This window comes from Chrysemys picta, chromosome 2 (genome assembly GCF_011386835.1).
Source record: "Chrysemys picta bellii isolate R12L10 chromosome 2, ASM1138683v2, whole genome shotgun sequence".
Classification (NCBI taxonomy): Eukaryota; Metazoa; Chordata; order Testudines; family Emydidae; genus Chrysemys; species Chrysemys picta.
The window spans coordinates 27,491,374-27,506,052 of NC_088792.1; the positions used below are offsets into that span (position 1 = coordinate 27,491,374).

Sequence of the window (14,679 nt, forward strand, 5' to 3'; positions counted from 1 at the left end):
TAGCTCCCTGTTAGCTTTGAAAACTTCCCCCTTCTGTTCTAATTTACCTTAACCACTGTTACGTGCAAGGGGTGATCAGGCCTCCAACTGGACTGACTACACCTGGGAGTAAGGGAGACTGATTCCCGACTCTCTTTTATGTGTCTGCATAGCACAATGGACTCATATGGTGCTGTATATATTACAATAAGGATCGTTATGCTGTTTTCTCCTCTTCCCTATTTATAATCTTGATAGTGTTGTTAGTAAGATTTATAAAGGGGCTCTTGCACTATTTTTTTTTTTCTTCATGGCTTTTCATGCAATTGAAGAAAAAAAACCTAAAATAGTTCAAGGAACAGAAGAGGTCAAAACAAGGATAAAGGCAGCAGCACTATAAACAAGCTCTAAAGATAAAGCAATAAAACATGGTTTGCCCTCAACACACTCTGACAAGCAGAGTAAGCAGCAACATGTGCCCAGCAAAAATATTCAGTGAGACCAGGTTTTTGAAGAGAGGAAAAAGTAACTTTTTAGCATATGATTTTAAAAAAAGAGGAGTGCTTTGTTTCATGTTAAATTCAAAGCAATTCTATGCATGTGTGCACACACACACAAAACTATTCCTAACCATCGCTGTTTAGAAGTCCTCATATTGGACGGCAGTTGCTGAGGATACTAACCAAGGTCAAAATTCTTCTTCGTATTAAACACTTAAGAATATTTTCCACCAAAGTCTCTTCCCCTTTCCCCCTGTTCAGTATTTCAAAATCTAGAGTTAAGTAAGTTTGGAGTAGATGTACATGCTGAAATGCACTAACCCCAAAGCTCTCTGCTTTGCTGCTTCCTTGTTTCACAATACTTCTTCCACCAGCCTGCCTTGTCTCAACAAAACTTACTTCTCTAGCACACTTTGTATGAAATAAGGGGGTGGAATCTTAAGAACAGCCTAGAGGGTACAGTATCAAAGCCTTTATTTAGAATGTGCAGTTATAGCAATTCAATTGTTAGTCATAGTAAGACACAGCTCAGAAACCAAACAAACCAAGGGAAAAATAGCAAAAATCTGCAAAACCTGTACTTGATCCTCTGTGCTGAACTTCTATTGAAGTCCCTAGGTAGAGAAGCTTCAGGGTCAGGCCCAAGTTTCTTAAAATTGCTTTTATTTTTATACTGCGTACTGGAGAGTTTGGAATTCCATAATCCCTACTTGAGCACTGTATTGCAGTAGCACCTAGGAGCCCCCGTTGAGATCAGGACCCCCATTACGATAGGTGCAGTACAAACACAGAGAGACAACCCCAGACCTGAAGATTTTACGATCTAAATAGACAGGACACCAAGGGTGAGAGAAAGGAAGTTGTTAAAAAACAAAAAAGATTAAGTGATTTGCCCAAGGTAACACTGAAAGTATGGAACAGAGCTAGCTCCCAAAGCTAGCTCTCAAGTCTTAACAATACTTTCTCTCTTTAGGATCATTCACAAAATGTATGGTAAAATGAATCCAGCCTGCATAAAGCCTAAGCAACCAGGATTTGTTTAAGGCACTAAACAGATGGAGTGGGGGTGGAATTCATTATTCCAATACCATCAGCCCCTACATACTATTTCAGGCCATAAATTGGTCTAGTTGCCATTGGGGTATCTCCTACCTCTTCTCAGGTCTATTTCTAGACCCATTGCTACATAGCCTGTTTGGGACTGGCGTGGGGTCCCGTATGTGTGCCTGGACACCCTAACCTCATCCTTAGCTTATTTTACCCACAATATGCAAATACTATTTCTCCTCAGTATAAGTTTTAGTCCATGTCTAATTTAAAAGTAAGAAACATTCAGACAGTTTGGGCTGCACTCAGAGTCAGTTCCTTCCCACATACCTTTGCAATCTTTCCTGCTTTGTTTTACTCTATGTTTAAGTTTAAATTGGTGAAGCGGAGGTCAAATACAGACACACATCAAAATGAACTGTGCATGTATCCAAAGCAACTGTACATGTTTGACATGCTCTAAAGAGCCATTCATTTGAAAGACTGTAGCTCATAGGAAAGATAAAAAGTCTCATTGATTGAAGATCACTGACAGATGGGCCAAACCACCAATACAGCAAATAAACCTATGTGAGAGGGCCAGGAGAAAGGAAAACTTTTTGTTCACTTCCCCTCACGGAGTTCATCCCATAGATTGTTCCATCTCATCAGGTCACCACTACTCTATCCTACTTTACACAGCAGAGCCTGTATTTTGTGTGTTCACTTAACAAGAATGAAGATGATAGAATACAAGAGAGTTCTATCAACAGTACTGGAGTAAAATGCATACAAGTTCTGCACCCTAAGACAATTACTCCAATCCTTCAATTCAGAGGGAAGATGATTAATCAAACGTAGTTTTCCCAAATATAGTTAAAGCATATATTTTTGCTGGACTTGACAAGAAAAGATATGTAATAATTTCTGGTTGTGGGCTGAACAAGGTTCTTCTGCCTGCTTTTTAGTATAGGATGATGTGACTTTAAGGCATAGGTACCCAAGAATAGCTGACCCAAGGGGAAGCGAATAGGTTAATGTAATAACTTATTTTATTGTATGATTATCTTTAGATCAGAGAAAAAGAGAACCAGACGAGTGCTGCTGATAAGAATTTCTTTTTTATGTTATTCCAATAAAAAATACATTCATACAGAAATATAACAATCTTGCAAAAAACAATTTCAAATAAAATCTTGTAAAACAAAACATTTTTACAAAAATCTTACAAAGAGATTCTTTAGATAACAGGGTGCTTCAAAAACAAAAAAAGAAATTTCACTAATAGAAACGTTTTTGTCTTAAATTTCAAGCAATATTTTTTCTATTTTTATTTATTCAGCTTGATTGAGGCTCAGTTATCACCTGAACAGAATGTACTTGCTTATTTGGAAAAATTACAGGCATTTGACAGATGGCACAAAGCCCCACCCCATCCAAACAAGTCTGATGGTATTTCACAATTGAGACAAGCCAGTGCAAGTTGTTGTCTTTTTGTTTTGTTTTTTTTAAAACTTTTGTTTACCTTCTTGTTTATCAGAATTATTATGGCTAAGCATAGAGCACTGCAAACAAGGATTTTTTTTTTTTTAAACAGAAACAGTAAATCCATTTTCTGGGATTTTTGTTGTTTTGTTTTTGAAAAAAAAAAGTGCATTTTCAGGCATTTTAATACAAAAATGAAATGAGAATTTAGGCCTGTGTGTTCCTTAGAAACAGATAATTTGCATATACTTTTCTTTTTTAAACCACTTATCTACATACTCATTTCCTGGAAGATCTGCCAAAATTTTAGCATAGTAAGCAAGCCACCTACCCCCCCCCCCCAAAGGAAAAAAAAATTGCATGGTTAACTGCATCAGTGGGATGGTGAGCTGGTTTTTAAAAAAGTTTACTACTTTTGGACAAACTACTTCTAATCTAGGAGAAAATAGCCTTATGTCTTCATTTTAGCTGAACTATTTAAAATTAGAATTCAACCCCTACTGTAACTAGCTCACTTTCAGATCCTCCAATAAACTTGAAGGCCTAAATCTGAGTGTATGTCATCTGAACCCAGCTAGCATTCCTTTAGTGTGCTAATATTCAGTCCATGCCATTTTAATGGCCACAGATATGCTATTCCAGACAAGCCAATAACTACAAAACCCAGTCAGCAGTCTGAGAAGGACTCAATGCCAAAAAAGCCTTTAGTAAACTATTATGCTAAAGGTAAAGCCTCTAAAAATGCTAGATTTTAAATAGCTGTATCTTTCATTTCTTTGCCTCCTTTATGGCCATATTGGGGTGGGGGGAAGGGGAAATCTTCACAGGCTGTTGTATTTTCTAGCTACACGTTCCAATTTTTTCCTTTAAAAATATTTATATATTATCTATATATACACACATACACAGACTGTACACACAAATATACATACACAAGAATTTTTCTGCCCACTTTAAAAAAGTATTATAGTTTCTTTCTGTATTACCAACAGATAGCTAGATATATAGATGTGAAACTTGTGCCATTTAAGCAAATACATCTTTTAATACTTCTGTATCTTTAATATGCATGAAACGTTACATATTAAGTACAGCTGGGGTGTGTATATACACAATTGTTGTGCAAGGTCAATATATAAAAAAAGTCTCAAGGTGGCAGAACTGGTCAGGTATTCAATTGCTGTATGCATTATACTGTAACACGGTCAAATTGTCTAAGTTAAACAAATACTGTACTGACATGAAGGACTTTTCTCTATATTTGTCTTTGTGAAGGAGGACCCTGGAAGTAGCCTTTTTCCCACCACCACCCCCCATCATACATTTGATACAGTACAATGCCAGGTGAAAAAGGAGCCTTAATAAAGCATGCATCACCCATACCCCTGTATAAGACCCCCTGCAAGAGAAGGTCACTTGCATAAGGCACCATTATTAAGGTCAACAGTGCATTAAACAGCTAGAAAACCAGAAATTAGTCCTCAAGGCATAAATAAGAGAAAAATTAGCTGCATGAGAAAAATCAGTTTCTAACCTACAGTGGTTTTATCCACCCAACCGAAAAAATTATTCAGGTTCCATACATTATGTAACATTAGACCAATTGTATTTTAGCTGCTCTTAACTGGAATCAAAACTGCAGTCCTGATTAAAGAATGGAAAAGCATATAGTTCCCCAGAACCATGCAATAACCTTTGTATTATAATGAAAAGTTATAGTTGTGTTATATTTGTAAATACACAGCTTATACAATGGATTACAAATGAGCTCTGTAGCAAGTAAAACAAGCTACTTGACACATTGCACGTTTAATAGCTGCATCAGACACCTAAAGCTCCTCTCACACAGGAAAGGGGGGCTCCCCCATTTCCACTCTGGCGTCCTGACTTTTTTTTGTCTTTTCCTTCTCTCCATTTTTTCCCTCTAGAAGGTGCAGACACCCCTCCCCCCACCCCTTGGAAATGATTGGTGGTCGTCCCATCTTGCAGTATATTCCTCACATACAAAACATTCAGACTACTTTTTTCTCTTACAGTTATAAAACAACCAGAAGAAAAAAATGTGCCTCAGCATACAGTCATCAATAGATCCTCAGTAACAAACAGTCACCCAATCATTAACATTCTCAGTGCACATGCTCACGGCAAAGGCTTAGGAGCCACTCAGAAGGTTAGGTACCAGTGTATGAGTCCAGGAAACCCCAAACATCACGCACCACGGTTGCCATGCCGTTTCTTACGTGACTTATTAGCCCTCAAAAGACCTTCAAGAAAGAGGTCCTGGAGGCAACTGGGTAGGGTGCAAAATGGCATGCTTTGGCTGGAACACGCATCCCTCCTTTCAAGGCTGTTCAACCTTGAAGCCGCTTAGCCCACAGGATTCACCTCTTGACCCATTCAGAGGTGTCGCTTCATGTGAAGGGCCAGGTGGTCAGACCTGGAAAAACACCTGCAAAGTAAGGAAAGTTGGGTTTCACATTACTCCATTTTCATTGATGTGCATTACTCAAGCTACATTCCAGGTCATTCATGCAACAGGATGTTTTTAATTGTGAAAATGTCAGTCCCTCAAAAGAGAATAGAATTAATTTTCACTGAAGCATTTTGTTCATCAGTTTCTTTATGAATAAATCTTCTATAACAAAAAATATCACCTAGACCGGCTTCTCACCAAGCATTATAAATAACTTTGTTTAAAAAAAAGCTCAATTTAATTCACATACCTGTCACAGTGACTACATTTAAAAGGCTTGGCACCAGTGTGCTTTCTGAAGTGTCTGGTTAACTCATCACTTCTTGCAAAACGCCATTCACACCCTTCCCATGAACATCTGTAAGGCTTTTCTCCTATAAATAAAGCATATTATAAATTAACCATGACTTCACTCAAAATTAATGAGACAATATTCATTGTTTATATATAAAAAACAAGAATACCCATTTTCAGTCAGAACAATTCAGTGTTTTTGATAATGTAGGTGGCAGAAGCTTGAAGAATCATTAAGATTCTTACTTAGCTGTAACATCACCATGTTTAAAACAAAAGGTACCCTAATTGAAAGAAGTTAATAAGTACAGATTGAATAAAAAGAAAGCTAGTTAAGGGCCAGATACTATCATCCTGGTTCATCTGGAGTAGTACTTCACTCCACAAGTAGTCCCATTAATTTCATGTCAAGATGAGCCAGGATGGCAGAATCTGGCCCAGGAATGTTTTGATTCACCAATATAATTAGGTTACTGTTTTGCTTCAAAGTCCACTGTCCCACAGATTAGCTGCACAAAATGGAACCTTTTCATGCTGACCCAGATATACTAGATGAAGAGCAAAGGAAAATCACAATGACCAGTTTGAATGCTGCTGATTTCAGTTAACATTTGAGGAAAATACGACCAGCAATTCATAGAAATAGTTCCAGTCACAAAACAACCACAGCAATAGTTCTGACACAGTTATGTAGCTAGCAGTTATTTACAATCTTCACTGGAACTTCAGTGGAAATTGCTCTTTCCTCTTTTTTGAAAGTGCCTTGTTTTATTTCACTTCACACGAGAATGGGAGCACATGAGTCAGCTAAATGACTTCCACAAATGGAAAAAAATTAGGAATGCTGAGCTGGTGAATCAGAGTAAGGTCCTTCCTTTTGAATTCCTCCCTTCTCCATCACCTCATTAAAAACATTTGGCATTTCTGGAGAATAACCCCTTGACTGGCACACTAAGGATGCAGAACATTGCTCCTTTCCTTAAGCAGTGACTGGTGAGCCAACCAGTTGCTCCACACATCTCTAACTCCAGACATCAAGGGCTGTAGAATATTAATGCTAATAAATAAAAGTAACTGTGCCAGCTACTACCACCGTAAAAAAAATTATGCAGGCCCTGGAATGCCTATCCACTTTACTCTCTTTCATAACAACCTCATATATTGATTTTTTTAAGTCTACGTTTCAGAGTAATAAAAAACAAACAAACAAAAAACCACTATAGCATTTTAAGTGAAATCATGAAATAAGTTATACATACTTCTAAGTCCGGTTTGGTTTTATGTCAGAAGGACTGGTACATTGTTTGGTCTTCTAAGATTTTTGCTTAAACTAGTGCACATAAAAGTATTTTTTAATATTATACAACCAGTGCACATTTGCAGTTATACTTAACAGCCACAGGCCTTGATTGTATTAACTTAATAGCCCTTGGTGTAGAAGAGTCCAGTAACACTTCTTCCTATGAAACCCTCACTTCCAGTTATATTATATGAAATCCCTACTTTTGTGAGAAAGTCTCAAATTTACTTTTGTTTTTAAAATTGTCAGCAAAGTAGATCTGTTGTCTAAATTATTTAAGGAGTTTTTCAAAGATTAAATAATTCTGCAACTTCTTCAGCACTATCTAATTAGCAAATGGAAACCATTCATCTGTGACAGAAGACCAGTCTACACTGAAGTATCTTTGTACTCAAGAGGCTTCAACTCAGCTTATGAAGAGAATGAGGAAGTGATGTCTTTCATTCTGGTAAGCCTCTGGTATAACTGAATCATCTTCCCATCCTTGGGCTTTCACCCAGTGATTATGTAATGTTATGACAACACTGCCATCGGGGTATTCCCTACTGTAGTCTCCAACTCCTAATAGACACAAGGTTACTAACCTGTATGAGTGCGCTGATGTGCTTTCAGATGTGAACTTTTGGTGTAAACTTTCCTGCAACCATTGAAGTGACACCTGTGGACACGTCTCCGGCCATCCGGTGAAGAGTCGCCATTGACTGGGGTACCTTTTTCTGCAGTCTTTCCAATGGTACCGGTACGAATTTTACCTGGTGAATGCAATTCACCTGGCATACAATTCCATAGCTGAGAGGAAGTTTCCTTGCTCAATTCAGGAGAAGAAGGGGGAGTAGAAGTGACAGATGAACTCAAGTTTCCTGAATTGGCTAAAACATCACTTATAGGATCAGAGGTAAACTTAGTAGTAGGTGAAAGTTCCTCAGAGCTGTCTGAAGACTCACTGCTTACATCAGAATTCAAACTGTTGGTCTCTAAGTTCTGGCTACTAGGACTGTCCTCTTTTGGAATACATGTACTCTTCAGTTCAGATTCCTCCTTTTTCTCACGTGCCAGAATAATTTTGGTCCAGAGATCTTCTTGGCTATCAAATTTAATTTCAGATGCAGATACATAACAGGGTTCACTTTGAAGATATCGTTCCAGCTCTAAACAGGTCTACAAAAGAAAAAATAAAAGAAAAAGAAAAACATTTTACAAAACGGTTTTAAAAAAGGAGAGTTGAGCTTTAAATTTCAAACAGCATGCAAGAAAGTAGGGTATTTGAAATTGCTAGGCGCCTTACAAATTAGAGGATATTCCAGCCATAACCAGGTGATTGTTGCAGTAAAAGGAACTGAAGTTTTCAAGAACTGGGCAAGAGTTCAAACACTAAGCTAAAGGTGTAAGTCAGTCAACATTTTCCAAATAGTGTTCTAATGAGTCAGTCAAATTATGATCCCCATCACAAAATTCATATTTTAAGAAGGCTAGTATTGAAATCACTTTAAAACGTAGCACATTTTAATCAGGCTTTTTTACACTTTCTAATGGGCTTTAATTAATTTTTTTCATTTTGTATCAAGCCATTTTGTATCACTCTCATACAAACACAAGGGTAAAGTGACCGAACTTATATCTGGGACCAAGCACAGCTACAACACTGCATACAACAGTGTGCTCTGACACGCAGTTAAAAACCCAAGTGCTGTGTCACAAAACAAAGCCACATTCTAGTATGGCTGCAAGTAGCTGACAATCCGTATTCAGGGGACATCAATGGAACTGCAGATAACCACCCATTTCCTGTGTGTGAGAACTCGACCTGCTAGTCTTTCAAAGAATGTCAATTCCAAGTGCACTGGCATGCACACCACATAACTTTAGTTGCTTCCTATTAGTGGTCCGAATAACATAAGGAACTTCAATAACAGAAGGAGGGGGAAAAGTTCCAGAATAGCAATGTGCTATTGTAAAGGAGAAAGGGAAATTACTCTAAAGTCCTGCTGGGAGTCCCACAATGAACAAGAACTTTATCTACTGGCCAAGAGTGCAACTGTATGAGTCATCTCTATTTCTTTCACGTAATGCCAAAAGAGACTTCCTTTTAAAATTCTGACCATCAGCCAAGAAAGTACTCTGTTCAAATATACATGCAATGGGACATGTAATTACCCCACCAAAAAAAAAAAAAAAATAAGGGGAGGGGGGCAAAAGAATCTTCCAAGTGATTAAATCTGCAGCCATCAGCATTCTCCTTTTACAATTTCAAACTTTCTAGCCGTTCTGAGGGGAAGAAAGTGGTAGGAAATTTTGTGCCCATGGGTTTTTGTTTTCCACTATAAGTTAGTTATCCGTGTGGAAGTACTACATAGTTGATCTACCCTTATTGACAGTTCCTACTTACTAAGTTTCTGTTCAAAACTGCACTTATTTTATCAAGATTATCCCTCCCAAAACAGTCTTGCAAGCACAGACAATCCAAAATGCTACATTTTTACCCCTCCAACTCTCCACCTAAGGACGGTTTGTTATGGTCTGGAGGTCCCTCACCAACACCACTCAGCTGAACTGGGTCGCATGTCATTGATAGCATGGTCAAAAATGGAAGGAAAAGCCACACAATCAATATTTATGTCTTTGCCTATCACTAGACAACAGTTTTGCAGTACACATTTTAAAAAGGCATTAAGACACAGCATAACAAAGTATTGATCCTCCAAGGAAACACAAAAGAGCATTTATTAAAATCTTGTTAAACTAATATTTTTCTGGCTAATTTAAATTTCTCATTATGTAGATTAGCAATGGGGACCAAAATGAAGCTCTCTGAGAGTTTAAATGCGTCTGAAAGCTACCGGGAACCAGTTCTGGCTCTTTGCCAAAATCCCAAATGCTTGAAGGAAACTACTTAGATCAATTTCAATCACGTACTATTGAAGCTGCTTCTTTTGGGGGGGGGGGGGAAGGGGGGAGAGGAATTGCATACAATTAGTAGGCATGTGACGGTTGTAACACTTTGGATTTCAACCTTCCTGAAGCGTTTCTTGTCTTTCATACAAACAAGTAGTATTTGATCTGGTAATTCTATTTGTTAAAAACAAACATCACCGCAGGGAGTATAGTAAACAACCCCCCTCCCCTCCAATAAAAAGCAAGACAATGCAAAAATGTCAAAGGCAATCTCATCTCAGGCAATCCAATTACTGGGACAGAGGGGGAAAAAACATGTCCATTAAAGGCAAGAAGCCCCAGTTCTTCCTCCTCCCAAACTAAGACTCGAGGCAATTAGCAAAACAGGATCGCTGTCATATGACTGACAACTCATTGGTTGTACAAAAAAAAATATATATATATTTTTGGCTAGTCAACAACGAGGGCAGCAGGTAACGCAGGATTCAGAGCTTCGCGAATCCTCTACATTAGCAACGTCTTCAAAACTAGTAGCCCCCCCATACCAAAACAAACCCGAAAAACACACCATGGGGAGAAAAACAATTCTTGGCAGATAAGGGGGAGGGCGAGTTCAGATGACAAGATCCAGCTGTAGAGTTTGGACCTGATACAGGCATAAAACTTTCGCCAGGGACTGTACTGGATCACGCGAAAGCAAAGCTCAGAAGTTTGGATTTCACTCTGGTCGTTGCTGTTTTTGATGAGCTCAAAAAAAAAAAAAAAAACACCCCACAGAAAACGCATTCAAACACATCGGCCCCTGTTTTCTCAACTGACAGTCCCTTTCATAATGGGGAATGCATTAAAAAAAAGAGAAACTCAGTTGCATTGAGAAATATATTTATTTAAAAACCCCTCAAAATTAAAAAAAAAATCAAAACACCTGCTTCAAAACTTTTGTTAACATCTCCATTGCATTCTCCCCAAATGCCCGGATGACACTTTGGCATTTTTATCCACTCATCCTTTAATGTGGCTTAACAACCAACAACAACAACAACATCCTCGTTTACCTGTTGCCAATATTCCTCCAGAGATGGTAAAGCTGAGAAGTAACCAGTGTCGTGCACAATCTGGAGTTCCTGGAAGATGCTGCACATTGGGAGAACATCCATGTCTAAATTGCAACAACAAAGTCAATTCTGGTTACAAAAATACAGATGCCTCCTCTATGGGCAGAGGAGGTATGTGAGGGGAGGGGGGGGGTCCTCAATATATAGTCTGTTTCCAAACCCCCCTTTACTCCAGAGAAGAAAAAAATACAAAAAAAATATTAATTCCTTTTGGAGATTGGAAAGGGAAAAAAAGCAAAGTTTCATGCAAAATGTAATTGCACAGCAATTAACAAAGTCTCCAAATGCTGCCGCTGCTCTACTCTCCTGTGGCTCGCAGAGGACACTTGCTCAGGAGCCTGCACAATATTTGCAAACACTGAGCTGACTGCAAATGTAACCCCCTGCAAAACTTCCCTGTTCTAAGCTCTCCTTGGCCACAGTCACAGCTACAGCCTCCGCCTCCTCGCTCCTCTCCCCCCTCCCTCTCCTCTACTCCCTCCCCCCTCCCCTCGTGATCCTATTACGCCGGCTCGGAGCACTGCCCAATCTCTTCCACCAACTCGTTACACCGCGTTCCAATGATGTCAGATCAGCCCAATCGCCTTGCAGGAGGCATCTCGGCCCCTCCTGGCGTGACCAAGCCTCTCCGTGACGGCTCATGCTATTGGCGCGATTCGAAATTTGCCCAGTCCTGATTGGTGGGCTAGACGGCAGGCTATTTTTAGCAGGGTATATAAAGCAGAAAGTGCTGGGCTGAAGAGAGAATATCAGGCTGGAGTGTTTTGCTTGTGCTGCTGGGTGGGGGTGGGGAGGACGGTCTAGTGCCGTCGATAGGTGCTAGGGGCGCTGCTGAGCTGCGCAGGCAGAGCCGCCTGCGGGAAGCTGCAGCCAGCAATGCCCGTGCGATGGCCGCTCGTGTGTGCACTGAGCCCCGAGTGACAGGGACGCTCCCGCTCTAGCGTGCATGGGGTGGGAGCCCCCGGGACCCTGGCGCGACGGGGTCTCTAGGCTGTAGCGAGACTGCAAAACAGCCCCCCCGGAGCCCTGTGTAGCGGTGCGGCTGCTCCGCCCGTCCTATCCTCGGGGCTGGCTCTCTAGCGCTCCCCGCGGGCGGCCGTGCCTGGTGCGGTGCATCCAGCACCCCTGGGCAGCAGCATCCAGCCCTTGGCGTTCCCGTTCCGCTAGCGGAGCCCGGATTGGGTTAATTTCCCTCTAGCGGGGCGCTTCCGAGTCCTCTCCTGATGGCGTCTTACCTGCCCGCTGTGCCTATTGCGCGCCCCCCCCCCCCGCTTAGTGTGCGTGGAGCTTGCAGCCCGCAACCCCCTGCTGCGGGAGCTGCTCTGGCGTGGGGTTGTGGGGTGTAATGTCCGGTGTTGGTCCTTGATGTTTAGAGGCTTAAAGGGCTTGGGGTAGATCACCTGAAAGCCCTATTGCCACACCAAGTGCTGGGAAATGCTAAGGCAGGGCCCTAAAATGATGAGGTTTTAAAATAAATGTTAGGTTCCTTTTATTTGCCTCTGGTTTCCAGACCTTTAGGCTGCACCGGTGTCAGGTATTCAAGTTTTTTCTCTTGAAGACATAACCCTTTACAAAGAAAAACGAAATATGAGAGTCTCAGGAAATCACTTGACAGCAGGAGCTGGGGCTTAAAGAAAAGTGTCAGCTGTCACCAGCAGTGGCAACACTCTGGAAGATTCCCTCTCTGTCCAACCCTGGTGCCATACTACTGTAATTGCAATCATCCCAGGTGTTGGCCCTCCTTTGGTCAGATTTGCCAACTCTCCAGGATTGTCCTGGAGTTTCCAGTAATTAAAGATTAATCTAATTAAAGATTATGTTGTGCGATGAAACCTCCAGGAATATGGCCAACCAAAATTGGCAACCCTACCTTCAGAATATAACTGAGGGAGCTGCTGGCAGGCCTTTCTGCAGAAAGGGTCTGTTGTCCATGGAACAAGTTTCCAACTTGCACTGCCTTAGCCTGGATATGTTAGCCTTGTGCACAAGGTGCATCTCTTTTCTGTAATATTTGGGGCAGGGGATGATAGTTATTGGTATGGAACAGCTTTGTTTTTAGGCCCAGATTTTATGATTGGGGGTGCAGTGGTAGTTATTTTAAAGGGCTTGATGTGTGTGTTTTTAAAAATGTGGATATTAAAATTTAAAGGGGTGTCCAAAGCTTGGGATGAGCACTTAGTGTCTTTTTTTCCTAAAACTAAGTGGCTTATTTCCGCTGATGTTCCTATTATGATATCTCCCATCTATCATTTTTGTCTAAACAAATATTTCTCCACCAATTTTGCTGTAGCTGGTGGCCAGGCTAGTTAGCTGTAGATGTGCACTTAAGTCACTGAGGTTTCTTTCTCCTTCTTCAGGTGATAAAGTGATCTTCAGGTACAAAAGCGCCACAATTCAGAAAACCTCCCAACAACCAAGCCCTTCATAAACCAGCAATCTGGTGATCCCAGGAAAAAAAAAATTGCCAAATGGTGATCTTGAAATAATCAGAATGTTTTTTCTTGAGGGGAAACCGGGAATACTTAGAGTGAACTAAGGTATTATTATGTGTTCAGGGAAGTTAAGTGAATACAAAAGAATGATATCATATCTAAGTGAGGGCAGCTATGCTTGTGGACCTTTAAGCTCTGATCCTCCTGTGTGCTTCAGATGAATATATAGCCAGTATGCCATATTGGATCAGACCTGGGGTTCATTCAGTCCTGTCTCTGATTGTGACAGGTACTAGATATAGCCAGATGCTTCAGAAGAAAGAGCAAGAAACCTTGGATTAAATGGGTGTTGGATAATCTGCCCCTTAAATAAGATTAGTTTAATGCCTGAAGCAAGAGGTTAAGTATTTCTTCCAAAATGTATTAGCATTAGCTATTATAACTAGATATTCATGTTATCCATATGAATGTCCAATCTCTCTTTGCATCTTGCTAAATTTCTAATCACTGAATGTCACAGAGACCTGTGCCCTCATGAAACTTCATGGAAATCAATGGAATTTGGTGTAGAGGACTGCTCATTGCAGAATTAAGAGCCTTATTTTATTTAGCAGTTTTTATACAAACTGAACCCCAAATATAGCACAGCGAGGGGGAGCAATGGTAAATTGATAGACAGGTGCTTTAAAAAATGGGCAAAACAAATCTATTAAAAATATTTGTAGCTGACAAAGTTTCCATGTGCATGCACTTCATCTGCAAACCGGTGGTTGGTGCAAACTGTATTATGTTCACTGCCAAGAAGTGAAAAAAAATGGCACAGCACGGACATAACTGTGTTGCAGTAAAAAATGTCTTAAATTACACTTTAATAAAACGTTGGCTTTTATTGTGCCATTATAAAAATTAGATGCCTGCAAAAAATTGGCATGTTTGTCATTAAATATTTTGGTTTCAGGTTGCAACTTTATTAACAGAGTTTAATCATAAATAGCAGAGGGAGACACAGCGTAAACAGTATGGTCAATGGATAGAAAGAGTGGGTAAAATCATGGCTCCATTGACATCAGCAGGAGTCAGAATTTTACCCAATACATTCTTAAATGAGAATTGTAGTGAGATGGTGAGTCAGTGAGGTGGAGCGATATACTAAGGCTGTTCCAAATATCAGAAGGCTCTTGTG

The 14,679-nt window shown here is 40.2% G+C and overlaps 1 protein-coding gene across 1 annotated transcript; it reads right to left on the reverse strand.

Moving 5' to 3' along the window:
- Nucleotides 1-2,607: 2,607 nt before the first annotated feature.
- KLF6 (KLF transcription factor 6) lies at nt 2,608-14,396 on the reverse strand. Its single transcript, XM_005291020.5, has 4 exons — nt 11,005-14,396; nt 7,642-8,215; nt 5,714-5,837; nt 2,608-5,439 (listed from the first exon to the last, which is right to left on the reverse strand). The coding sequence occupies exons 1-4, from the start codon at nt 11,104-11,106 to the stop codon at nt 5,388-5,390; spliced, it is 852 nt and encodes a 283-aa protein (XP_005291077.1). The 5' UTR covers nt 11,107-14,396; the 3' UTR covers nt 2,608-5,387.
- Between the last annotated feature and the right edge of the window lie 283 nt (nt 14,397-14,679).